Below are 25,420 nucleotides of genomic sequence, written 5' to 3'. Positions count from 1 at the left end.
AGTGTTGAGAGAAATTTTAATTTGCTAATCATCTCTCAGGTTGATTAGTACCAGTGTGAATGTGGGGGACAGGACACCAAATAAACTGACCCTGGCAATGATCAGGAAACCCAAAGGCTTAGGTCTTGCACCCAGGGGCAAGCGCAGTGACAGAGAAGCATGCTTGCATTCCTAAATATATAAATATATATATCCACAAGGAAGAAGAAAATTAAAGTAAATGATATTTAAAAAACCAAACCAAACAAACAAACCAAAAGAAAAAGAAAAGAAAACAAAAAAAAGGCTGGCTTGTCAGGGGTTGGGGACAAAGAAGGCTCCGGTGTGTGTACTTACATAGAGGTCAGCACCGTAAAATCCGTCCTGGTAAACCACACTGCAGAAAATCCACACAAAAACAAAACAAAAAAGAAAAAAAAAAGAAAAGAAAAAAAAACAAACAAAAAACAAAAGAACAGAAAACACATTCCGGTTATTGAGGACGGCAGCATGCACATGCGTTTTACACAGGCAGGTGATGTATGAATCCACAACCTGGGCTTTTGGCAGGAGCAAATCAGCAAGAGAATGTGTGTGCGCACGCACGGCTCCAAGTCATCTTCCATGGCATGCAAAGGGGCAGGGGGTGGGCAGAGGGGGAGACAGTATGCAAAGGAGAGACGGAGGGGAACCACCATCTTGTACAGCAAATATCGACTCAAAAATATCTGACGTCCTGAAGAGAGACACAAGGGTATAGAAGCCTCCACTCTGGTTATTCCCCTGGAATGATTTTAGTTACCCCCTAAAACACATGGAAACATTGGCTTCATGAAGTGGGCTTGTGATATTGAGGAGCCCTTCACAGAAGGCATCCCACAGGGGCTGCAGTCGCCTATGTCAGGAAGTGTGGTTCAGAGACTTGTGCCTGATTACATTTTTCAGGCTTCACAGGGCTGCATGAGTTTTGTTTCTGACATCCATACATCACCTGCTTTTACCCTGCACATTAGACATGCGATAAGATTTGGCTGATCACACAAGCATGCAAAGTATTATTATTCAGCATCTTAAAGAACCGATGCAACACCTCAGGAAAACAAGTCAATCAATTCTGATCAAAGTAAACACAGAGAAATGTAATTGAAAAGAAAAAACCAAAAATACCCACAATGCATTGCTTTCACAAGCAGAGATAATGAGCTAAAAAGGTTAGGTGACCGGTCCAAGATCCGAAAATTGAAAGGTGCAGTGGGAGTCCCTGGCAGTAATTACTTATTCCTTAGCAGAGAGGAGCAACTGGAAGGGTTTCCATGGGATGGTGCTTTTTCTGCTTTAAGCCATAGTTTTGTTTCTCTCAGAACTTCAACCACAAAAACTGTTAAACAGAGCCTGGGGTTCCCAAATAGCTGCTCTTACCAGAGCATTCACTAGGCATAAGACTACACAGCTCACTCTGGGGACAGGGGTTGGGGAAGGATGAGGAAGGAAGAGAGGGGATGCCCCCCACCCATTTGAGTTCAGCATGTGCTTCACATACTGAGGAATTTCCTCCAGCTTTGTCCCCTGAAGAGCTCCACACAAACTCGCTCAAGGTTTTAAAAAGCATTAACCCCACCCTCTGTGATGCTCATGGATCTGATGTGCATGACTTACCCATAGCATTAAGAAAAAGGAAGGTATGGAACACTAGCTATTCTTTTGACTGCCATTTTTTACTCATCAGATGGAATGAGAAATGCTGCCAAGAGCCTGCAACCCTCAGATACCCACCTATTGTAAGGCACACACACACAAAAAAGCCCAGCAGATCTTGCCAAAATTCTGCATGCTATTACTAAAAAAATAAAAAAAAAAATTAAAAAAAAATCTTGCAGTGTTAGCTACTGCTTGAATAATTTAGTCTTGCTGCCTTCCCCAGGAAAAGTACACTCCATTCCCAATGGACACAGTTACTGTAGTCTCCAAGAGCGCTGGGAGCAGGTATGAAGATAGAGACCCTTGTTAGAGGAAGAGGGGAGCCACTTCAGCAGGGAGAAGCAGGCCATAAGATCATGTTTGTTGAAGCTAAATCTTTACAACCACATAACAAAGAGTTTGGCTCCTGGGGCAGTGACTTACATTGCTGGGTTCTCTATCTAGGACCAGGAGTGTTTTAGCAGTGATACTCCACCTGCTCCTGCAGGAAAGGCAAAGGCACGACAGAGGAAGTGACTTGGTTTATGAACAGGTTAGCAGTTTTAACAGTTATTCCAAACACAGTCAGTTGGATGAACATCAGCATTACCACATTGGATCAGGCCACTATTTCTATCAACAAGAGATGCTAGCACCAGCTCTCCAGAGAAAACTGCAAGGAACACTAATAACAGGTAAGAGTAAGACTTCCTGGATCCAAACACCCAAACACACATGAATCCTCCATCTCTGCTTTAGTGAGGATTTGACTGACATCAGCTTCCAGGGCTGAAATTCAGCAAGGTTTATTTATATTGGCAGAATATCCATACCTGTGATTCTTAATGCTAGCAAAACAAGAGAATTCCTTCATCTGAGAATCACATTCTGGTTATGTAGCTTGACCAGAAGTATAAAACAGCCTGGCAGCCAGTCAAATCTTGGTGCAATCTGTGAAAAGCCTACTAGCTGTGCTAAAAAACATCCAAGGGAAAAAGAAACAGGCTGGTTTTGTAAGGTAGCCAGCATATCATTTAGGTGTACCAACAGCTGACTGTTGTGTTGGAAAAGGAGTGAAAAAAACCACTTCAAATCCTCAAAGCTGACTGCTGCCCTGTATCTAGTCTTCTATCAAATCAGTGAATTTCATATATATTTACACTCCAAGACAAAATTGCTCTTTACTATGGCAAGTCTATTCCTCATATAGGTACTTAATACCATGCACAAGTCAATGACTAACCTATAGTTTGAGAAATAAAATTTATCAAGCTTATGTAACTTGGAGAGTTTTACAGTAGCTGAGTTTTTTTCAGACTGTCTGGATTCTTTCAGCTTTTCGTCTGAAATGTTATTTGTTAGCATTCTCATTTTAAAAGCATGGCTGCTACAAATCAGGGCAATATTCATTCCAGTACAGTTTTTACTTGTGCTTTATATGAGAGGTTATAATGTCTCCTTATTTCTACCAAGTGGCACCTCAGTTGAAAACTGAAGGTTGCATTAGTGTTCAAAGTGAGGTTTAGGTGACAATCTAAATCACCTACAATAGTCTAAGCAGTTGCTTTCTGAGGTATCAAAACCCTTCTCTGGATAAACAACCATGGCCATGCATAAGTATGGGCATTCCACATAGGTATTAGCAAATCTTGAGTTCTTGAAATAAATATTAAAACTATTAAGAGCTATGATTTCTTGCACCTTCCTCTGGCTTAGCATTTGACACTGTCAAAACTTACTCTAGCCTGGATGGTGCTCAGGTCTGATCCAGTATGGCAATGCCAATGAGCTTTTATTAATCTACATTCTCTATTTTTTATATTCTGCTAAGCTCTCAAATGAAGTAATACCATTAAGTTTTGTAACTTAAACACCACTGAGGTTTGGGAATACCAATTCCTTCTATCAGGTATGAGTCAACCTGCAGCTTACTTTACTGTTTTCTTCAACATTACTCACTATGTCTTGGTCATTGATGTTGCTGACTGATCTTATGGTGTCATCTTTCCACTGGCCAGGAAGAAAGTAATGGATGGAGGGCAAGATGTCAGGAACGTGTGCCTGTCCCTGACCCCATGGAGGTCAACAGTGCCCACACAGAGTGGTGGCTGTCCTACAGGTTGCTGCAACATGGAATTGTACAGCACATTTTCTATTATTCCACTAGGAATCCAATTTGTTCTACAAAGTATCTTGCAGAGATACACTATGATGACAAAAAACACCAGTAGTTGGTAATTACATCCCACTGCTTGGGACTAGGGACAGTTCTGGGACTCTGTGAATCTGCCTTGCTTACTGGTGCCCTGTAAATGTTTACTAGGTAGTAAGCTGCCCATGAAGACATGGGGTCAGTCAGCGGGGTCAGAAAAATTCAGTGTAATACCAGTAAACACAGACATGAGACAGTATTTGGAAGGGCTAATCACTGGAGCCTGGCCCATGTTTCAAATGAAAATAAACCTTTTACATGGGACTCAGGCTGGATTTACATCAAAGACAAGGCCTTCCCAGTGCCCCACTCACGACAGCCTCATGAATGCTCTAGCTGTTACTCCCAGGGATGAAAAGCACATTCCCCCTCCCTGGTGCAAATATTTCATATTCTGCTAGACGGTAGCACTTAGCTCAGCTTTGCTGCTTTGTTTCACTGTGGAGCACTCCCCAGTAAAATTGGACTGGGCCATTTTTACAGCAATAGACAGACAAGTTGCAGGTCAGAGGCTATGGTCAGAGGATAGAGAATGTAAACTAGGAGTGGTGGCAAAAAAGTGGATTTGAAAACCCAGAAGAAACACAATGTTCAGAAGACCGATATTTACACGAGAGGTTTCATTTAAAGTCTTCTGGTGAATTAAATACAAACATTGCCAAAATTGCCAAAGAGCAAAGCTAGATAGGTACAGGAGCACTGCAGCTTGCTTCCTGGAGCTCCACTTTAAAAATCACACTAAACTCTAAAAGGGTCACAGTAGCTCTCATCACTTAATCTGCTGCAGAAGGTATTGTGAGCTTATCCAGTATAGAACAGGCCAGCTCCCTGCACTGATGTGTATGGATTCCACTTTCCTTCTTAATAAAAGATTTATGGGTTTTTATCTTCCCCTTTGGGCCTAGCGTAAAGGGAAAGAAGGGTCAGTCCACATCTCTGTGCTGGAGGATTTGTTTCTACTCCTGTTCTTTCTGAGAACATTGCCTGGAAAATATGGCAAGTAGAACTCAAGACAATATGATTAAAGCATCCTCAAAATCAGAAACAAAACAAACAAAAAAAAAAGACAGTTTGGAAGGGATTTGCTGATTTATCTGTCATTCCACCACATTTAAACAAACCAACAAAAACCCAAACCAAAACTCACATACAGATCTAGTTCCCTCTACTTTTAAACAGCAGAATACTCCTTTGTAACAGCATATTTTGCACTGCATTATTAGTGAAAATTTGAGGGCAAAGAATGCTAAGGCCACATATTTGCTATTGCTTCATTGCATTATCATTCTCTCTACATCCCAAATGCTCCCAGCTTTAAATTAATGGACTTGATTAATCTTTGTTTTAAACCTTTTTAAACCGTCTCCAACAAAGAAAGCAAATCCATTGTGGGTAACTGGCTCTTCTGTGTCCTACTGCCAGATGGTGAGGCATGAATTAATGGATAATATTCCTCATTCCTGAATATGGAAACATAAATGGAGTACAAAGAGCAGAAGTTTTTCAGGAATTTTAGATCTTCTCTTTGTGTCCTTCTCAGCAGCACTATCACATATTGGGTCAATGGATGACAAATACCGTATACAGACAAATTGAGAAATTATGAGAAGGAACCCATCAGCACTTTAAGCTGTTGCAAGTACTGAAAATTGTTTCAGTCAAGAACTTAAGACAGAAAAATTTAGATTTATCCCCACTGGATGCCATCATGTGCAGAATGCTCTGGCACTAGCAAGATCTTGACTCTCACCATCCAGACAATTTTAGGGTTTTTGTTAACCGATTAGCTCTTTGACACGGCTGTGCAGAGCACTCTGCTCCTGTGACAGTGCTTACCCTGGGTAGGCAGGGATGGCCGTGGGAGGAACTGCCCGCACTGCCCCGTACACTGTCCTTCCTCGGCCCCTCAGATGGGCACCCCGAAACGCGGCCGCTGTGGTGGCTGCAGTTGGATAGGGGAAGCCTGGAACTGTGAAGATAGACAAGGTGGAAGGTGAAAAGGATACAATCTCCACTCCAGAGAGCAACCACCTGCTTCAAACAAAGTGACACAACAGCTCCACAGCGGTGGGACATTCGGCATCAATCCTGCAGAAGGACATGCTTATAACCCAGCAAGCATCCCATACATACTTCCTGCTACACCACGGCCTTTGGGGGGAGAAGGGTTGCAGAAAGGTTTGGCATGCAAGAGGTTAATGTTTTGGCATGCCTTACCCACCCCAAACAGGGCTCAAATCCCCCCACCTTTTGATACTGCCATGCAGTCTGGTTAGAGTCTGAGAAGCATGGGGAGTTACTATCAATACAGCACGCAGTTCTTCCAAAACTGCAGAGGCTCTTTAAAATAATTTGTCAAGAGGCCCTTAAAGTCAACCAACTTACATCAGTCTCTTCCCTCCTTTCCCCTCCCACTCTTTGCCACCCAATCCTCTGTATGTTCATTTTAAAGCCTGAAAGACAAGATAGCCCATATAACAGCAGCAGCAATTTCCCATAAAGTGCCAGTTTACTGAGAGCCCACCTTCATTTAACAAGTGTGACCAATAACTGGCACCACATATAGCAATGCCTCTATTATTATGCTTTAAACTGGAGTAAACTGGCTTGTGATGAAACTTTGTAAAACCTCAGAGACATCTGCAAACACGTCATAAACAGATACTGACAGGGAACGAGTCCCAGGGCACAATCCCAACCCAGCATGCATCCAGGTGCATGCCACTAGGGGCCCTGCAGACCCGTGGTTCAGCAGCTTGTATAATATGTACTTTAGGGATTTGTCTGTTAGGTTTCTTCCATTTCAATACAAGGAGGGGAGCAAGGGAATGGCCCATTCCTCACACACACCCTCCCCTTGTTCTGCAGCCTCCTTGTCATTCAGAAGGACCCATTCAGCAGTACAGCAAGACACTGCAGGGGAACAAGTTACAGCAACTGCACACTATACTTTGGCTCAAGGTAAACTCATTCCCAGTGTGACCCATCCTTTCAAGTATATATTATACAGACTGGAGAGAAGAAGGGTAACAGGTCATCATTAACTCAAGCACAGTAACAGTACAGGGGCCATTGGGGGCTACTTACTGATTAAAGGAATGTAAGTGTTAATACCCCCCCTTCCTGACAGGGGCACTGCAGCATCATTGCCCAGCGAGACATCTGCTTGAAAGCTGGATGCTAATTTAATTAAAAAAAGAATAAAAAACAAAAACAAAACAGTAAAAAGGTTATAAAGAAACAGCAGATTAAGAACATAAACAAACACCACTGCAGTCAAATGGCAGAAGTGGAAGTGTCTACTTAAGCTCTACCTGCATATAACTCAGGGCCGTACACCGCTCCAACCACAGGACTCAACTTCCAACCTGAAACAACAAAGACTGCAGTGAATGCCAAAATCTACACCAAGAGAAGGAACGGGCAGCGTGGGTAAGGGGGAATGGTCTCTTGCATGCGCCCCAGCTTCACATGCACAGCTCTTTCCAATTTCTGCTTCGCCTCAATCCCCCTTGGTGTAGATGGAGGCCAACTGCCCTCTCCTAACGTCAAGCTCTAGGTCACTGTATCGGAGGGAACAGCAAAACATCAGCTGACCTGCAGCAGGCAGAGGCACTGCTGTGGGAATGCCAACTACCTTATATGCGTATTTGCCACGAGCACCATGCGACCTGGCATTCCCTGTGGAAGCCTTGCTGCCAGCTCCTCCCTACTTTCACTGGGAACACTGCAGATACAAGCCCTCCCTAAAGCCACTGGCCCAGACTGTCATCTCAGGCAAGTCAAATTATAGCCTTGAATTCTCAAAGCACATTTCTCTCATCTGCAAGGGATCTGCTAAAAAGCAACAGTGTCTGAATTTCCTCATTAACTTCATTATGCAACTATAGTTCATTAAAAAAAAAAAATCATTCTATTCATCTCACATTTTCTCCTCACTGTTATTTCAGTATTTCTCTCCTTTATGCTGCTTTTCAGGTGAAAGCCTTCACAGAGAAATTATTTCAATATAATCTGGATAATTGACAAGAACTGCAAATCATCAAGATAAAACCTACAAGAGAATAGAGCTTAAAGAAGTATGGGTATGAGTTGGTACATATGTCCAGTCACATCTAGAAACCTATCTGTCTTTTCCCCCTCCATCTCTCTGATGGGGGAGAAAAGAAATATAAAGCTAACAATGTGATCTGGGTTGGCTTCCACAAAGCATTCCTCTCAGGAAAGATCTCAGCTGTTCAGCTGGCAATCACAGAGGCATTTTTATTTAAATAAATCTATACACTTCCTCTGTCTTGAAGCCCTGGTGCACTTGCTGAACTTCTAACACCTCTAACCACTCTAGAAGCTATAGAACAATTAGAACAACTCTGAGAACTGCACCCCGTCACCACCACACCTTCACCTGCTGGCAGAGTGTCAATGACAGATGCAGTGCAGGCTCCCTCTGCAAGTACAGGCACACTGCTGCTGCACTGGTCACCTTGATGGCAAAATATTCCAGTAATGGCAACAAGAGGACTGTCAACTCTTAAATTTAATAACAGTTGTACAACCATACTTGCCAGTACTCCTTAAGCCTGGTCTAATACTAAATTTCTTTGCATAGCTTTAAAGCTGGCTTTAAACTGCTGGCTGCAAAACCAAAATATTCTTGTACGCTATCACTTTCACAAGTAAGCCAAGTTTCATTCCAAACAGTCACATACATGACATTTTCTGCTCTTGTTTTCAGGACAATGTACCATGGATGCCTTGCCTTTTGCTACAAAATCTCCTAGTTCCTTCCTGGTACTGTGAGACCCACAGTCCCAAGCCTTTTGCTTGGCTATGTTTCCCCAGTTCTGTACCCAAGGTAAGATTTACTTGAAGGGACCACTCAGTAAGTTGGCAGCACAGCAACATAAAGAATTTTTATCTTCTGAGTTTGGAGTCTTACTTTGTAATCAAAACAGATTGTCACACCAGCTACTACCTGTATGCAGCTTCCTGCCTTGAAGAAACTGTTTGGGAACATTTTCACACTGAAAAGAACTTTGCTGCCCGTTTCAGGAGAAAGACTCAGATTCAAAATCTTTATCAAAGCAGCATTCTGCTGGGAGAATCACTTTTTATGCTATATATGCCTATGAAGTAAAATGACTTCACAGAGAACCACCAAGATATCCCAATCAAACAGGATTCCTCACTACCCAAACAACTTGGTCTTTCTCTGTTTAGGTTCACTGGAAAATTCACTGAATACAGGCAGTCTGAAACAAAAAGCAAGCAAACAAGCAGTGCAAAGGCTCTGTTTTGCTGGTTGCTTGAGGACAGCTTTACTTTTACAGATAGAACCTAAACTGAGCTATCTTAAGTTATTAAGCTAATGACTTAGATTAAGCATCTTAAGTTATGTTTCTGCATTCATATTTAGGTATGTATGTGATGGAGTGAGACACAGGAGTACTGCACATCCCACCATACAGAGTCACCTTGCAGCAGTAGGGCAGGCAACCCATTGGCTCTTGGCACCTTCACCCATCTTAGCCACATGGGGCATGTCCCTACTTCTTTCTGCCCCCACTTCTCCAACTGGAAAATGGTATTCTCCACAAACATTTTTGGTTTATACTGAATGGTATAATGATACAAATTAGAGTTTGTGAGCTTTTATTGGTTCCTTTTGGTCCTGAGGAGAGGTCATGACTTTTCCCTTTTGTCTTTCTTCAAATGTTTCAGCTCATCACTAGTACAAACTGTCTCTCTTACCATTTGCATAAGGTGTGACCATCTTCTTATTGGTCATCACTCTCGCAGTGGCATTGTTAACCTAAAAGTAAGAAAGGGGAGGGGGAGGAGAGGGAAGGAAGCACAGAACGTTAGGGAAAATGGTGAAAAACTCTCAGATACCACACACACACACATACACACTATACTTCTCTGAGCAAAATAAAATTAAACAGCTAATTTTACATTAATGCAATCTTTAAATTACTTTTAACAGTTACCATTTAATTATAAAAGTTACAGCTAAACGTGGCATTTTAAAATTATGCATTAAACAAAAGGCCAACAAGAGTAAAGTGCAGATTCTCCACCACCCTGCCATCCCTAGGCACGGGATTATTTACAGCTCAGCGATCAAAAGGGCACAACCCTAGATGCTTTGTCCAGGTTCTCTTAGAGAGGCAGGAATAATTTCTGCAGCCCAGGGCAGGGGAACCGAACCAGGTGATGCACAAGCTGACTTGTTTCTCAAGCTCAAGCTGGAATTGGGGCCCAGCAGGTCACTGGCAGAACACTTGAGTAGAAAAAGGTAGCCTGGAGTCCCTCAGCATTAGATTTGAACTTGCAAGGCTTGAGAAAATCTCTGGAACATCACCAACTCTTTAAATGATCTACATTTAAATGATCTACATTCTGATTTACACCCACCATTTTCAGATCTTTTTCCAGATAATTTTTTCCTTGTCACAAATCTCATGGGACAAAAAGATTACATAGCAGCAGACCTGGATCATTTTTGGGCTTACTGTGCCCTCCACCCTCTTTACAGAGCTCTGCACAGTTCCAAGCGGTTTGACTGCTCAAGCAAGTGGGGTGTTACCGCAGAGATGGTGCTGATAAAGAAAAGATGGACTAGTTTGGAAGCCAAGTTACTGCAGCCCCGTGTCAGCCTCAAAGCTCTTGCAAGGAGGGTGAAGTCTTTATGAATCATCAATAATTTATCAAAACACATGCCCAATGGGAACAGAGGCCAGGGTGAAGAAGAAAAAAAATGGATACAAAATAGAAGCTCCCTCAGGCCCTTGAGATGTATGGATGGTGGCCATACCCAGGGTGAGGAGTCCAGAGCTACATTTTACTCTTGTTTCAGACCCAAAACAATAGAAACATTACACATTTAAAATAGAAAGAATGGGAAACAACAATGATGAGACTGAGAGCATGCAGTTAAACACACACAGATAAAAAAAAGAAAGAAAAAAAACACACCACAATTGATTCAAAGGGTGGGGAGGGGAGGAGTGAGGGGATAGGGTCTCACAGACAATCATTAAATGGAGCGAGTGCCTGAAATCAGCTGCTACAGCAAAGTGCAACACAAGCACTTAAAGGAAAAATTGCCAGAACCAATCAGAAACCACCAGTCAGCAAAGAGACCAACAGCTGCATTTAACTTAGTAAAGAAATAAACTGGGGAGGGGGCAGAAAGAAAAAGAGAGAAAAACAATAACAGCTACAAACAGGTCTCAGATAGAAAGAGCAGCAGAAAGAAGGGGCAGGAGAGAGAGAAGAGGATATGGGTGCATTAATAAAAACCAGCCAAACTGGAGTTCAGTAACTCTGAGTAAGATGTGCAAGGGGAAATCACCATGAAGTCAGTAATCAAACAGCTCAGACTGCTACAAAACAATATGTACATCCAAAGTCCAGGCGGCATTACTCAACAGCATTGAAAATAAAAGGGGGAGAAGGGGAAGGAGGTGGGTGGGGACAACAAGTCAAATCACATTTTGTAGTGTTAATGTGAGATGGCAGATGGATTTTTTCTTTCTTAATTTTTTTGTAATTTTAAGAAAAATTTAAAAAAAAAGAAAAGAAAAAGCTTCTTCTCTAGCACTGTTGTTTCACTTACCGCCAACTCGTACCATCGCCAGCATTGTGTATAGTTACCATGGAAAGAGTGAGTCAAGTGAAGGGCCCTAAACGCTAAACCATCGGAAAGGGAAATAAAAAAACAAAACAAAACAGAAAAAAAAAAAAAAAAAAAGGCAAAATATGCAGACATCTTACTCAAAAACGGCGGCTTTTTTGTTTCAATATTTGTACTTTTTGGTTTGTGTTTGTTTTTTTTAAAGAAAGAAGGAGAGAGGGATGATGCCAGTTAGCCTTCAACACAGTGGAACACCGAACTGGTCAACACCAGACAGGCCCAACATATGGCCATGATGGCCAGCCAACATTAACCTTTCCCTCCCTGGCGGCGAGAGCTAGCAGACTTTTAGGATTAGCTTTCACCAAACCTTTTCTTGACCATGGGCTGATCAAGAAACCAGCAGTGTACATAGCACAGCCCACTTGGGGCTGCTGCCCCACGTGTCCCCACCCCTCCCACAGGCATCATCTCACACTTGCATGGAGGAGAACTGGCCTCAGAGGAAAGAGAGGATACTGGCTGGCCCCCTGCTTTCTTTTTTGGACACAGTTAGAAGTTGGACAGTACTCTTTCAGTTAGTTTTGTTCAGGCCTGGTAACAGGAAATCGGAGCCTTGCAAACTGAAGCAAAGGAAAAATCAAGACAGCAGAAGGGCAAAAACTTGGAGTGGGTGGGAATAAAACTTAATAAAAGAAGAAAGAAAAGGAAAAAAATACCCAAAACAACAATAAAAAATATTCTGTAAAGGGTGTAAACTTCTATAAATTTCAGTGCAGGGAGGTGAAGGACACAGACAAACACACACGCACACACGAGACTGGGATCCAAATGTGAAATAAGTGAGGCAAGACACAAAAAGAAATCAAAAGAATAAATATAAAGAAGAAATTGAATTACTGAAGACATGCACCTCGATTTTACGGCCCTCTACCACGGTGCCGTGTAATTTCTCCCTGGCCCTGTCTGCATCAGCACTATTCTCGAAAGTTACGAACCCGAATCCCTGCATGCAGCGGGAGAAGGGGGGAAAACATGCACATCGTTATATATTGAAATACTGATCTCTAGGTAAATAGAGAAAAAATATCACAGTATGAAATCGACATCAGCACAACTCAGCAATAACCTCCTAGAGTCACATTGTTGGTTCATGCATGTTTCATAAATGAAAGAAATTAAAATCAATAAAAAAGGAACTGTAATCATAATAAGAATAATAAGAGTAATTAAAAAAAAAAAAAGAAAAACATAAAAGCAATTGAGGCCAGACCAAAAAAGAAGTACAAAGTTACTCGAGACAATTTTTCATTTTGGTTTGGTTTAGTTTTTTGTTTAAAAACACTAAACCCTGCTCTGACATAGGCAAGCTGGGTAAGCCCAAGTAGGGCTTCTCTCCCCTCTTAACGAACACACAAATTTTGTAGGACCCCCGTCTGCCCCAGACACAGTACTAGGCATTGACACTGAGCAGCACTTTGCTCCCTTGAGAAACTGCTATGAGCATTTGAGCAACCGGAGTTCATGCCTGGCACCAGGAATTGTGCAAAGCTTTGGGCAAATCAAACGCTGAACCTTACTTTTCCCACCTGTAGAATGGAGACAGTAATAATTACCTACCTTGGAACACTGTTGAAAGGAAGGGCTCTTTGTAAAGCACCCCTTCTAAGCTCTTCAGGGCACAGCTCATGCCTACTCCTAAGCCTGTAACTTCCCCAATGATACATGGGGCCCTGAAAGTAAGCAAGGCTTCCAGGAGGCACCATAAAATAAGCATTTCTAATGTGAAGATTTAGAGTATCGCATACTGTAGTTCCAGAATACTCTTATCTCTGAGTACTGTGGTGGACTTGACTGTAAATCCAAACACCTAAATATTGATTCATTGGTGAAGGCAGGTTTTGTATGACACTACTGACCCTCTGCTACCCATCTTACTCAGCTGTGTTGTGAGATGGCAACCTCTGCACTGTGGATAGCAACAGATCTCTGCCTGGTTAGAATAAAAAATTCCCAGAAAAATCTATATGCCCTGCTTGGAGCAACCACAAAGGCTCAAGGACTGCCAAAATGTCACTTTAGTTAGATAAATTCAGGTTTACCACACCCATGAAGGCACAAGGAACACATGCCTGTCCTACACACGCTCATCCTGCTGCCAGCTCATGCAGTGGTATAACAGGGCAGGGTAAGAGACCATGCTTCCTTCCACAGAGCTGAGTGCACTGACATTAAGAGAGAGCCAACATGACAAAATGAATTAGGATTTTAACTAGGAGCAAATGGCATCTTAATACAGACAACTGTGATGAGATACTCTTCATGCCATTAGAGAGAGTGGACCCAAACAAAAAGCATTGTTGCATTCTGCTTTCAGGACATTTTAACAACAGCAGCAACTGGCTCCTGTGGCTTGGTATAAAGCAAATACTGCTTTAATGTATAGAGAGTAATTTCCACTGGCTCCAGTACCCTCAGGAGCAGAACAACAAAGCTTATATTTGATGCAATGGAAACTCCCTCCCAATGTTAACTGAAGAGTGAGGTGATGAGAGTGATGTACAGCTATGCTTGTCAGGGAAGCGGGGCATGCTAGCCAGGCAACCTCCTTCATGCACCTTGGAATCAGTAAGTATTTTGACTGGACAGCCCAAAAAACAGATAGCATCTTGATTTCTAAGCATTGTTAGCAATAAGACACAAGCAAGCTATTATTCTTCAAGTGCTTTTTAAAGGTCTTTACAACACTAATCTGAACAGCCCAAGCTGTTTAAGTGACAAGCTGGCCTTTATCATCCACAGCTAGGTTTCCAGCACAAAACTGCCACAAATTTGTAAAATGCAGGGTGGTGGCTGTTGTTTTTTTGAGGGGGAAGGTTTACTTGTTTCCCTCCCCCCTGAACAGCAATAATAAAGGATCTTAGCCAGTACTGCGATGCTGAGATCAACAAAAGTGCTCCTTTGGGCTCCAACCCAATAATCTAAAGCTTCAGATAATTTAATTTCTCCAGCTATAAATAAAGAGCTATATAAATAACAAACTGCTGTTTCAGAACAGCATAGAAGCTCCCTGTTTAAATGAATTAAAATCAGAGCTACAAGACACAGGGGCTAATAAAACAGCCCAACTGCATATAACTCTCAAATATGTTGCAGAGAACTGAGAGGGTGTGGGGGGTGTAGTAGCACAGCTGATTATGAAGGAATAGAGCACTGTGCCTGCTTTAAACAGCCCCTACAGAGAAAGGTAAGCCTGAGAAAAAGAGCAACACCCTTCCCTCTGGTTCTGTATAATGGGGAAAAAACATCCTTTAAAGGCTGGGGGAGGAGGGGAGGTAAAGACTGCAACAGGAATCTCTACTTCCCTCTTCTCTTCTTGCATTAAAATTTCTGTTTGTTCTAGACAAGCCTGTGGAGAACAAATGAAATTTATGTCTTCAGTGATTATGTGAACTGAAAACTGGAGTGCAGATGGAAAATAATTCTTTAGACATTAATCTGTACAAGCTAGAATCAAACTAAGACTATTTTAATTCACATCTGTTTGCAATTAGTAAAGTCTGTATGGGATTTTTTAAAACTACATTATCATTAAATATCTTTAAACTGAGTAGGAATTTTCAGTATTTTTATTAAGTTAACTCAAGGTAGCATACGATCCACATGCAGACTATATGAATTAATTAACAATGTGAATTAAACCAGAATTAATCTGACTCAGAACAACATAACTAATTAAGCATATTTTATTGACAGATCAGACCTTAGCTTGTACAACTCTTTGTTGAGCACCATTTAGTGTCAATGCTGAATTAATACTTTACATAGTTGACTATGGCAGTTAGTATTTGTGTCCTCTTGGTTTGTCATATTAATGCATCTCTCAGACATTCAAATTTTCATCAGGAAAAACAGGTGAGCCACACTTGACATTCTTGTTATTTCTAGGTTTAAAAACTAGCAATTAGATATATATACACACATTTTGGAAGTGGGAGAGAAAAAATAACATACATATATTTTTTATTCCTTCTCACAGATGACCTGTAAAGAATAGGGGTTAATTTGTACCTAAATACATATGCAACAAACACTTTTCAGTTTTCCCTCAGCAAGGGTGTCTTGACCTTGAAAGAAAAAAAAAAAAGAAACAAAGCAAGATGGGGCAGGTATCCAATATTTACCAGCTTAGCTTTATAGCGGGTACTGGATTGCTCCATAGTAATAGGTATGGAGCCAGAGGAAGGGAAGATCCTAGATGAAAACAATACTTAGGTTTTCTAAAATTTAGATTATAGACATAGTTTGAGTTTAATAATGTTATGATAACAAGGCTGAAATTTTCAACAATTCCTCCCCACCAGCAACTGCCACAAACTTCTCCCATGCAGAAAATAAGTTTAACTTCTCCCATGCAGAAGATAAGTTAAGTTTAACCCAGCGAACACTAAATTCCAATAAACATTTTTAGGAGTGGTGAGAAATTTGCAGTACCAGACTAATCCCTTTTTACCCAAAGGTTTATTGAAAAGGCCTGAAGAGACCGAGTAACTGTCACCCTTTTAGTCTGGCCTCAGATTCTGCAATAAATAACAAGCAACATGATGAGCAGTGAAAAAAATAATAAATGTATATATATATAGTATTTGAACGTTTCCATCTCTGAAGAATGAGAAAGAAAATTTACCATGTAACCGTAAAGGGAGAAATCAAAACCAGACGGTTCTCCTGGGTGTGGCCAGAACACAGAAATTAAACAAAAAACAACAACAAAAATAAAATAAAGTAAAATAAAAAAGAAATAAAACCAAAGAAAACTAAACAGAGCCCCTTGAAATCCATGCATTGTTAACCCTTCATTTGTCATGGAGTTTAGACCAGTCACCTCAGCAGCAGCGTCTTTGCCTTGTACCACTGGAACATGCAGCCAGCAATCAGCCTCGCTGTTATCTGCTGCTGTACTTGTTTCTAACCAAGGTTTTTCTTTTTTTTCCCCTTATTTCAAAATAAACTTTTAGAAGACTGAAAAATTTGCCAAAAAGGCAGCAGTTTAGGCTACCTGTTTCCAAGGCATTTGGAAAGAGTAGGAGGGTTTCAGCTATAATCCACCTGAGATGAGCAGGACTGAATGCGCCAACAGCAACACAGCACAAAACCCAGAAACAAGTTATTGAAGTAACGCACACAAATGCACCCTTCATGTTGGTGAAAACATCTGTGGAAACCAAGCTGCCACCATTCCAGGAGCTCTTCCAGCTCCTCCCAGCCCCTGTGCCATGCTTTGCATTAAGGTACATACACATGTAAAACCTATCCATGTACCTGTGCAATCTGGTGAGTCAGATGCAGAAATTAACCTGACTAAAAAAAAAAAAGCAAGTGTATCTTCAAAAAAACCTGCAGGGCTATTTTTAAACTCTATAATTTGCACAATCCAGCTTGAGCTGCTCCACTGCCAATCCCTGCTGCGAAACAGCAGAGGGGGCAAAGGCCAGCAGCGAGGAGCTGGAGCCCAGCCTGCACTGCTGGGCAGCGAGAGCCTGGGGCTTCAGAGCAGCTCCAGGCAGCTCAGGACAGGGGCTTCACAGCCCCAGCCATCCCCAGTGTGTGCTGCTCCTCCTCCCTTCCACTGATCCTGGACCTCACTGCGTGGTCCATGAGTTTGACAGGCTGAACTGACTGAGGACAAGCTCATTCCTCTCCCTGCTAATTTAGCACCTAGATCCAGCTCCCTACAGAGTGAACTGAGCACTGCAGGAAAAGCACTCCCACAGAAGCAGTAGATGAGCTTATACTACGCAACCATAAACTTCAGCCTGAACTGCAAGTTTAAATATATCAGTTCAGTGTATGGACTAATTGATCTCTTTAGTTCAGTATTGCAGACTTCAAGGCATGAAACCAATGAACTAGAATAAAGGGAGACTGGTCACGTCTCCTTCATGCAACTGGCATCCTAAAATGATTTGGTGACCTGAGAAAGTGATGCTGATCACCAGTACTTAAATTGTTTTTAAACCTCATTGAATTAACAACATTGTTTGTATTTCTGGTTCAACTGATGAAATCTAACAAAAAATTATAAAATGAATTAAAATGAAAACAAGATTTCTAATTCATTTTATGTAATAAGGGGCTTTCCACTGAGTGGAAACTAGGCCCAAAACAAGAGTGCCTCAACTCAAAGTACCTAATCCATTTAAAGCAGAAATAAATGCACATGCAAACTTACAATCTTTAAGGCACCATTATCAAAACCTAGTCACATTCTTATCTTAACCTACAGTTAACTGCAAACTTGAAAATCCACACAGCTTCCACAAAAGTTTTTAGTTAATAAAGGTTTACTTACATAAATTCAAACATCAACAAATGCAATTTCTTTCATAACCAACTACATAACTAATTTTTAAAATAAATATGAAGCACTTATAGGCCCTATAGTCCTATACAAGAATTTGGAGATTTGGGTCTCCCAAGTGGAAATCAGTGAGGGACATAAAACTTAAGAGTATCCTGAAACCAAGAGCTCCTCTGCATTAATATGAACTCTTACCATTTTAAAAGCCACAAACAACCCCAAAACCACCAAAATCCACTCCCTATTCAGCCAAGATTTTGCTGTATCCTTACATACTCCTGGTCTTTGAATGTCAATGAGGGCACATCTTGGAATGCCACACGGTACACAGCTGGTGAGCAAAGAGCTTGGATTCCCTTCCCCTGCAGTTTTACAAATGCCACAGGGTACTCATTACACAGGCAGACTGCATTAATTCTGCAAATATGTCCACTTGTTCGATTCAGCACAATAGTGGCAAAATACCCATCTAGAGGATGCATCTCCACTAACAAAAGGAGCAGGAATCCTCTCGACTTCCTCTGGAGGTGTTTTATTCACGGTTCAGTGAAGTGCATGGTAAACTGCAACCATGGGCAGAATGCTATTTAAAGGCACTTATACCAGTCAGAGCTAGAAATGTAATGGTAAACAGGATAAATGAAATAAACAGCTAGTTTCCTGGAAGCAAGCAAAAAAAGCCAAATACATCAAGGGAAGACTGACGTCATTCTATTAAACAAGAAGAAAATAAAATGTAATTCAAGGAATGTTTAAAGTTTTTATCTTGTTTCTCACAGAGTGAAGCAGTAGCAGTGTGAGGCCTACCAGGGCCCATATATTCCTACTAAACAGACTGAATCTGGGAAGAAAGCGAGTTACAAAACAAGAATTCATATAACTTTGAGAGAAGAATCAGCAAAACTCATTAACTGCCTCCTACACTGCTGTGATAAAGTCAACAAATACCATTTCTGAAAGAACCTGAGGTGAGATGGATACACCCAGCTCCCTCTGTGGTCACCAAACTCTGTAAGTACACAGAGATCCTGAAGATGCAGCCAGTTTGACAGATCTTCCCCAGGCTGTCAAAGAAAACTGCCTGGTCATCTCAGGTGGATTCAAAATGAAGAATGCTACCTGAACACCTCCTCCAGTCCCTCCTACTGACAGCACTGGAGCGATCCCAGTAGAGTTCTCCCGCCACAGCTCGGCGGGGACAAAGCGCTGCTCAACCCCGTGGCACACGGGGTGGGGGCAAACCCAGGGCAGTTTGCAATTTAACACTGTACCTTTAAAATATTTACAAAACATATACACAAAACACTACAACCCTTAGGAACCCAGGGAGGGGAAGGGAGCATTGAGAACACAGCACAAGGCAGGCAGCAGGAGCATCTGCTTTCGGATTCCCAAGAGAGAGGAGAAGAAGAGAGAGAGGTTTCATATCATTAGATTAGAATGGAAACCACAGGGCAGGAAAATGCATTCAGATTTTTTTTCCTAAGGTGTAGGAAGAACCCAAGAGTGAGTGAGTGGCCTCCAGAAAGATCCATTTCCTTTGCTTCACCATCAGATCACCAAACTGTAGTTTTTCCATTATTATGTGATTACCAGGTGCTTCGTGCAGCTACACCCCACTCAAACACTGGGGCCTCCCATTTTCATGCTAAGCAGGAAGAATCTTGCATTCTTTTTAAAAGAGGAATTATTTTGGGTGAGAAGGATGCAATGATACAATGAAATAACTCTTTGGCTGTTTTCTCATTCTGTTCAGATTCTGGACAACCCTCAATACAGGCTACTAGTTTTGTAACTGCTTTTTGCTGCGAGACAACAAAGAAGCAGTAGAAAACTGCATGGTTAATAAAGACTAGAAGAACATTTCTCCTTTTTTTCTTTTTTTTCCAAATATTTATTAAGGGTTCAGGGTTAACATTCATCAAGGAACTCTTCAGCAATAATTTTTGTTTTAACTGAAAACCAGAAGCCTTGGGCTTTAGCAACAGCACAAGAAGGTACTTTTCATAGTCATAAATCAAGACTTCACAGAAAAGCCTTCAATGTCAATGTTGCCTAGAAGGGAAAGGGCAGCCGTGGGCGTTTAATACACAGGGCTGTATGGATGGGAGAGAGTGGAGTTCATGTGTGAAGAGGAAAACACTGCTCTGGAAAGCACAGGCAGTGGGATATGAAGAACATTTTGCCAGGCCAGTTATTTTTCTTCTTTCTTTTGCAATTATATGTGAACAAGTAGGGATTTGATAGAGGCCAGAGGCTATTCTCAAAACCAAACAATAATGACTAAAATCAAGAGTAATTCAGAGGTAGCTTTGGCCTACAAATATCAAAAGAACAGCAGAGAGCAGAATAAATATTTACAAATTCAGCACAGCTGATTGTTTTGGTAAAGCATATAGATTTTTAACCATGCAGGGAAGTAAAACTCTAACTAAACCATATAGACATTTACTTGTTCAGACTATCTTGTTAAAAAACAAAACAAGAGAAAACCATGGTATTAAGCAGAAACAGAGGATGAGGGGAAAGGGCTAAAACTCATGTCTTTTGTATACAGATCAATGGCTTTCTGGTTTCCAGATAATACAGGACTGAAGAATTTCAGAATGCATCTTGGGCAACATGGGTGGAAATTTGCAGAAGACTCTGAACGTGAACATACCCCAGAATATATGTTGAAGCAAAGAGGCCACCATAAAAACTGTGGACCTCAAATCCAAGCAAAAGGCATAGACTCTAAACCAAAACTGCTTAGCTGAATTGCAACTTCAAAACCTTTTGTGTGCATGCACACATGTGCACACACGTGTGTGTGAGGAGGAGGGAAATTTTGTTTTAATTGAAAATGGGAATCTTAGCATTGATTAAGTCAAGCAGAGTATAGACATGCACTGTGCAAGCTTCCCCCATAGAGCTTTGGCAATGCACCTCGCTCCTGACCTGCAAAACTCCCTGCTATTCCAGTGCTGAACCTCCTGGGCAGAGAGAGAATCACAGCAATTTGTCATTGTGGTGATACTGGTTACATGATGAGAACCAATTGCCAATTAGGACAGAGACCACTGAATCTCTCTGCAGCTGACCTGAGCAACATTTGAAATCTCATCTCCAGAGATATAAATTGCCATTAACCCTCAACAAAACTTGCCTCTTAATATATCTGTAAGAAGAAAATAGGAGTGTGAATGCAAATTCTGTGGGGGAGGTCCACATGGGGCAGGACAAGTGGAATGAGGATGCTTATATTAAAGCACCAAATATCTCAAATATGAAAGGTCAGTATCTCAGAAGTGCCAAGTAAGTCTGCAAAACAGAGTATATAAAATCCTTTCACATATGAGATATGACAGTTTTTCTACAGAAGTATTTTAATGCAATGAAAATGGCAGGGATGGGAGTGAGTTTAGCTTTTGTTTTTACAGCCTCCCATCACACAAAGCTGTTTTACCTTATTCTGCCTTCCTCACAGGGCAGCCATTGCCAATGCAATGGAAACGTGTTGGTATGAAGGCTCAGCTGACTGAGACCCTGTTTGTTCAAAAGGCTGGAGAACCTGATCCCACAGACAGGAGCATCTCTGAGCACTTGTACATGCTGCCCAGAAACGATCATGCTCAGAGTCTCAAGTCAGAGGGAACAGGAGACAGTCCCTAAAATAGCTTTTCCCTTCCCCCATCACTCTAATTCCTGCTGATCTCTACAGAATATGTTCTCTAGGCAATGAACTGCCTTTTACTCTGCAATCAAAACAAGAGAAGCGGGTACAGAAACAGGACTTACCTTCGAGCCACGCTCATTAAAGATTATCTCTACATCAAGGATTTTGCCAAATTGCTGCAGAGAGACAAGGGAAAAGAAAAAAAAAACATTTATTTTTTGGCGGTACATTTTTCCTACCTTTTGCAAGGGCTGGCTTAGTGCAAGAAGGTAGGTGAGAATATTTCCATTTCTAGCATACAGGCAAAGGCATAAAATTCCAGTGACATGACCCAGTTCTCCTGGGTTGAGACATGCAGATCACCATGGTCACAAACTCCAGGTTTTCTCACAAAAGTCTAAAGGAAGAAAAACAATCTCCAGAAGAATTTTAGGGATTTGAGGAAGCTCATCTTTCCCCCCATCTTCTTTCCTCATTCTACTATTTCACCTAAGACATGGTTCTATGATTTCATCTCAGATATCCAACAATATTTCTCACATATAATCCAACATTTCAGCTTCCTCCTGAAGTGGCTATCACAAAGAGAAACGTAAAAGTGATGTTTCTCTGGAGGGAATAGTAACATAAGACTCCCAGCCTCAAGGAATTTAAATACTAAAGCTTCTTTCCTTCCCTTTGTTTTCCAAAACTCCAAGTCTTCAAAAGAATTTATGGCAGATTCAGAAACCATGAAAATGGAAAATTCTCAACTGTTTATTTTTCAGAAAAAGATCATTCAACTTAAACCTGTGACATATAGTAGGTGGTCAACAACCTATGCAAGCTTATCACACATAATAGAATTCTGACCTCTGCCTCAGCCTGGAGACTTCAAGGAGAGCTCTGCATTGAAAAGATTCCAAAGAGCTCCCCTATTTAGTACAGAAGGAAATTTACCACTTCTGTGGAACCATGTATGGATTACATCTTTCACCTTGCTAGGAACTTATTAAAATATTTTATTGAAGCAGCCAGACTCAGAACAGTAGCCTAGAAGTGAAAGTATCACCACTTCAACAGAGGCTCACGGTGCTCTGTCCTCCAGGAGTGTCAGTGCTCTACTTTCAAACTGGATGTCTGCTTTCTAGAAAGACAGATCTAGATGTCATTTTTAGGAGTGTGTATATGGAATAGTCTTCATTTTAGAGACACATACATACTGTACTCAGACAAATGCTAGATCAGTTTTTCCTATTCCATTATTTAGGAAAGCTTCCATCAACATGGTTTTGATTTAAGTTTGATAGCAAATGAAGGAAGGATCAACAAGAAAATAAAGAATGGTTTCACAGTTAAAAAAGATGGTCTACACAGGGTCTAGGCACTGGGACACTCTCCCCTTTGCCCAGCATTCTTAAAATAGCATTTGCTTCTTTTTTTAATTTAACAGTTGCATTCAGAGTCAAATGAGTATAATACTCATTCTGTTGGTGCCCCTCTCAAAAGGCTTGTGGCCGGAGTTGAAAACCTGGAACATTTACAGCAGAGAGCCATGGTGGCTGAGGAGAGGCTCTGAATATGTTAAGCAATAAAAAGTCGCTGAGTCCCTTGAACAAGTATTCCACAACTGTCTGCAAGCAAACAAAACACTTCCAACAGTTGTAGCTATAGTTTCTGTCTGCTTGTCTTGTCCATTTTGAAAAAGGAGATCTTGGTTCACAGATGTTGTTTTTACTGTTCTATTGTTTGAGGACAATACTTGATCCTCTATTCATCCCAAGAACAATTGAATTCACAACATCCTACGTTACACAAGTTTGAATAATGCTAATGTAAACATGCATCTTCCTTGAAACTTCAACATCTCAACAACTTAGGCTTGATCCATGCGGGTTCCTTTTTTTGACTGCTTCTCTGCCAATCACAGCCAAAATACGTTTTCTATTTCTATCCCACACTTGGTGTGGGCTTGTCAATAAAGGAGATTAACTGTTGATTGCTTTTTGTTGTCTTTGTTGCATACAGCTTTGGTACTGCCATGAAAGGAATCAGTCATGATTGTCATGATTGCTTTCTTGGTAGACTATCTCAGCATCGTTACATGACTGGGGCTGAACCAATTCAGCAGCTTGTGGCTGCTGAAGGGCTGTCCCTGCTCCTTTGTCCTTCCTTGTCTGGTCTCACCAGCCTTCCAGAGCTGGCCTCAGCTTTCATTCTCACCTGCAGATAAGCTGATACAGCTCAGCAACGTTGCAAAAACCCAGCCCAAGAAAAAGAACACATACAAAGATTTTGACAATTTACTGAGCTGAAGTGGCTTGAAGGGTAAGTGAGCATTATAGCTCAAAGAAGTAAAAGGGAGCAGAAAGCAGCACACCCTGCCTAAGAGCAGGATCTGTCCCCTGCCAGATCAGCTCAGCTGCCTAGCCTTGCCACACACATTGAAACAGCCAGGCTCTCAATAAATGCAAATGCCAAAATTATTTTCAAAATCTTAAAAGCCATCAAAAATCACCATTTTCTACCTCATTAGAATCATCTTGAAAGAGAACAAACTGTGCAGCTCCTGGTGCACAATTAGGCCATGCCATCCTCCCCTCTCTGCACAGCCGGCTGGGCTGGATCCTGGGGCATTGCTGCCAGCGGTGCCTGCCAGCCCTGCTGGGCTGAGCTCCCTGTGCAGGGCTCCCACCCAACAGGAACCCTGTGCTGGGTCTTTAACTCCTCGTGCTCCCACCCAACAGGAACCCTGTGCTGGGCCTTTAACTCCTTGTGCTGACTGAATGCCGGTGGTGACGCTGAACGCGAGAGGTCTGAGCGAGCTGCACAAGAGGGGGGGCATGGCCCTCCCTGCCCAGGAGATGGTGGAGGTACAGCGTTTCCTACATGACAGAATTAAGAGCCTGCAGTCACAGCAAACACAGGCTTGACATCTACTGCAATGGGCTACTTCCACCCATGCAAACTGCCCCAGTCTCTTTTCCACCCAGGTCTTGCGGGTGTTTGAAGAGGCAAGGGGAAGGACCTCCCTGGGAGAAGAGAGCAGAGACAATGGGGGCTGACTGCTGAATGGAGGCTTGCTGGAGAGGGGTTTCCTGCTCCCTGAAATTCCCTGAAGGAAAGCAGAGCTGGGAGGCAGAAGGACATGTGGCTCTTCAAGGCCCTGCTGCAGCCATTGCCACCGCTCCTAACACGAGATCTCTTGTCCCCACTGCTGCAATGGTTACAGCAGGTCCCAGCACTAGAAGGCACTATTTTTTGGTAGCATGCCAGAATTTTCCTGAAGAATGAAAGCAGGAAAAAAAGGACTAGTTCATTTTAACAGTTTATAACTCCTTCAAAGCTGAATCTAATTTAGTGGAACATAAAAAGGCACTTTGTTCCCCAATGGTGCTTCGCCTACCAAATGTCAACAGTCTATTGCAAACAATCGAAGTTTTAAGAGCTCCTTAGTGAAAGGTCACAATTTTTGTATGAGAAATGCTAGGCCATCTAAATACAAGGGTCAACACCAAATGTCCTCATAATAATATTTTAAAAGAATGTATATACAGGCATGTTTGTATTGTTCAAAAGACATAGGGACTGGCCAAATAAAACAAGTCCCATGCTTAAGTCATCCATGAGGACTAACTCTCTAATCTCTAACCCTGAAGACATGAATCACTGAGCTCACAGACTTGATTGGCTCACTCAATGATTACCAAGAACTTCTACTTAGAACTCTGCACAGCCTCTGAAGAAGGTATTGCAGGACTACCTGTCTCCAATTCTCCCCACCATGATTTAGAAAGCTTTCAATGTGACCAAGAGGCCAGCACTCCTTAACACATCAGGTCATGCAAGCAGCCACCTCCATGAACTGCTCACACACATACCATGTGATGGGAAATTACACACACACATGGTATT

The 25,420-nt window shown here is 41.8% G+C and overlaps 1 protein-coding gene across 10 annotated transcripts in view; it reads right to left on the bottom strand.

Annotated features, from left to right (window-relative positions):
• Window positions 1–25,420, bottom strand: part of RBFOX2 (RNA binding fox-1 homolog 2) — a 164,089-nt gene that overhangs the window by 9,592 nt on the left and 129,077 nt on the right. For 5 of the 10 annotated variants that reach the window (XM_064702480.1, XM_064702483.1, XM_064702482.1 and 2 more), the window contains 6 exons: window positions 21,649–21,702; window positions 12,421–12,513; window positions 9,620–9,680; window positions 7,183–7,236; window positions 6,956–7,048; window positions 5,705–5,837 (listed from right to left, as the gene is read on the bottom strand). In XM_064702480.1, the coding sequence (XP_064558550.1) occupies window positions 5,705–5,837; window positions 6,956–7,048; window positions 7,183–7,236; window positions 9,620–9,680; window positions 12,421–12,513; window positions 21,649–21,702 (488 nt within the window). Of the gene's footprint in view, window positions 1–336; window positions 377–5,704; window positions 5,838–6,955; window positions 7,049–7,182; window positions 7,237–9,619; window positions 9,681–12,420; window positions 12,514–21,648; window positions 21,703–25,420 lie in introns of all 10 variants that reach the window. The other 5 variants (XM_064702488.1, XM_064702485.1, XM_064702481.1 and 2 more) reach the window with 2 other exon arrangements.

The sequence above is a fragment of the Zonotrichia leucophrys genome, chromosome 1A (assembly GCF_028769735.1).
Source record: "Zonotrichia leucophrys gambelii isolate GWCS_2022_RI chromosome 1A, RI_Zleu_2.0, whole genome shotgun sequence".
NCBI lineage: Eukaryota > Metazoa > Chordata > Aves > Passeriformes > Passerellidae > Zonotrichia > Zonotrichia leucophrys.
The sequence above is the reverse complement of the archived record's forward strand: the minus strand, read 5'-3'. Positions and strand labels throughout refer to the sequence as shown.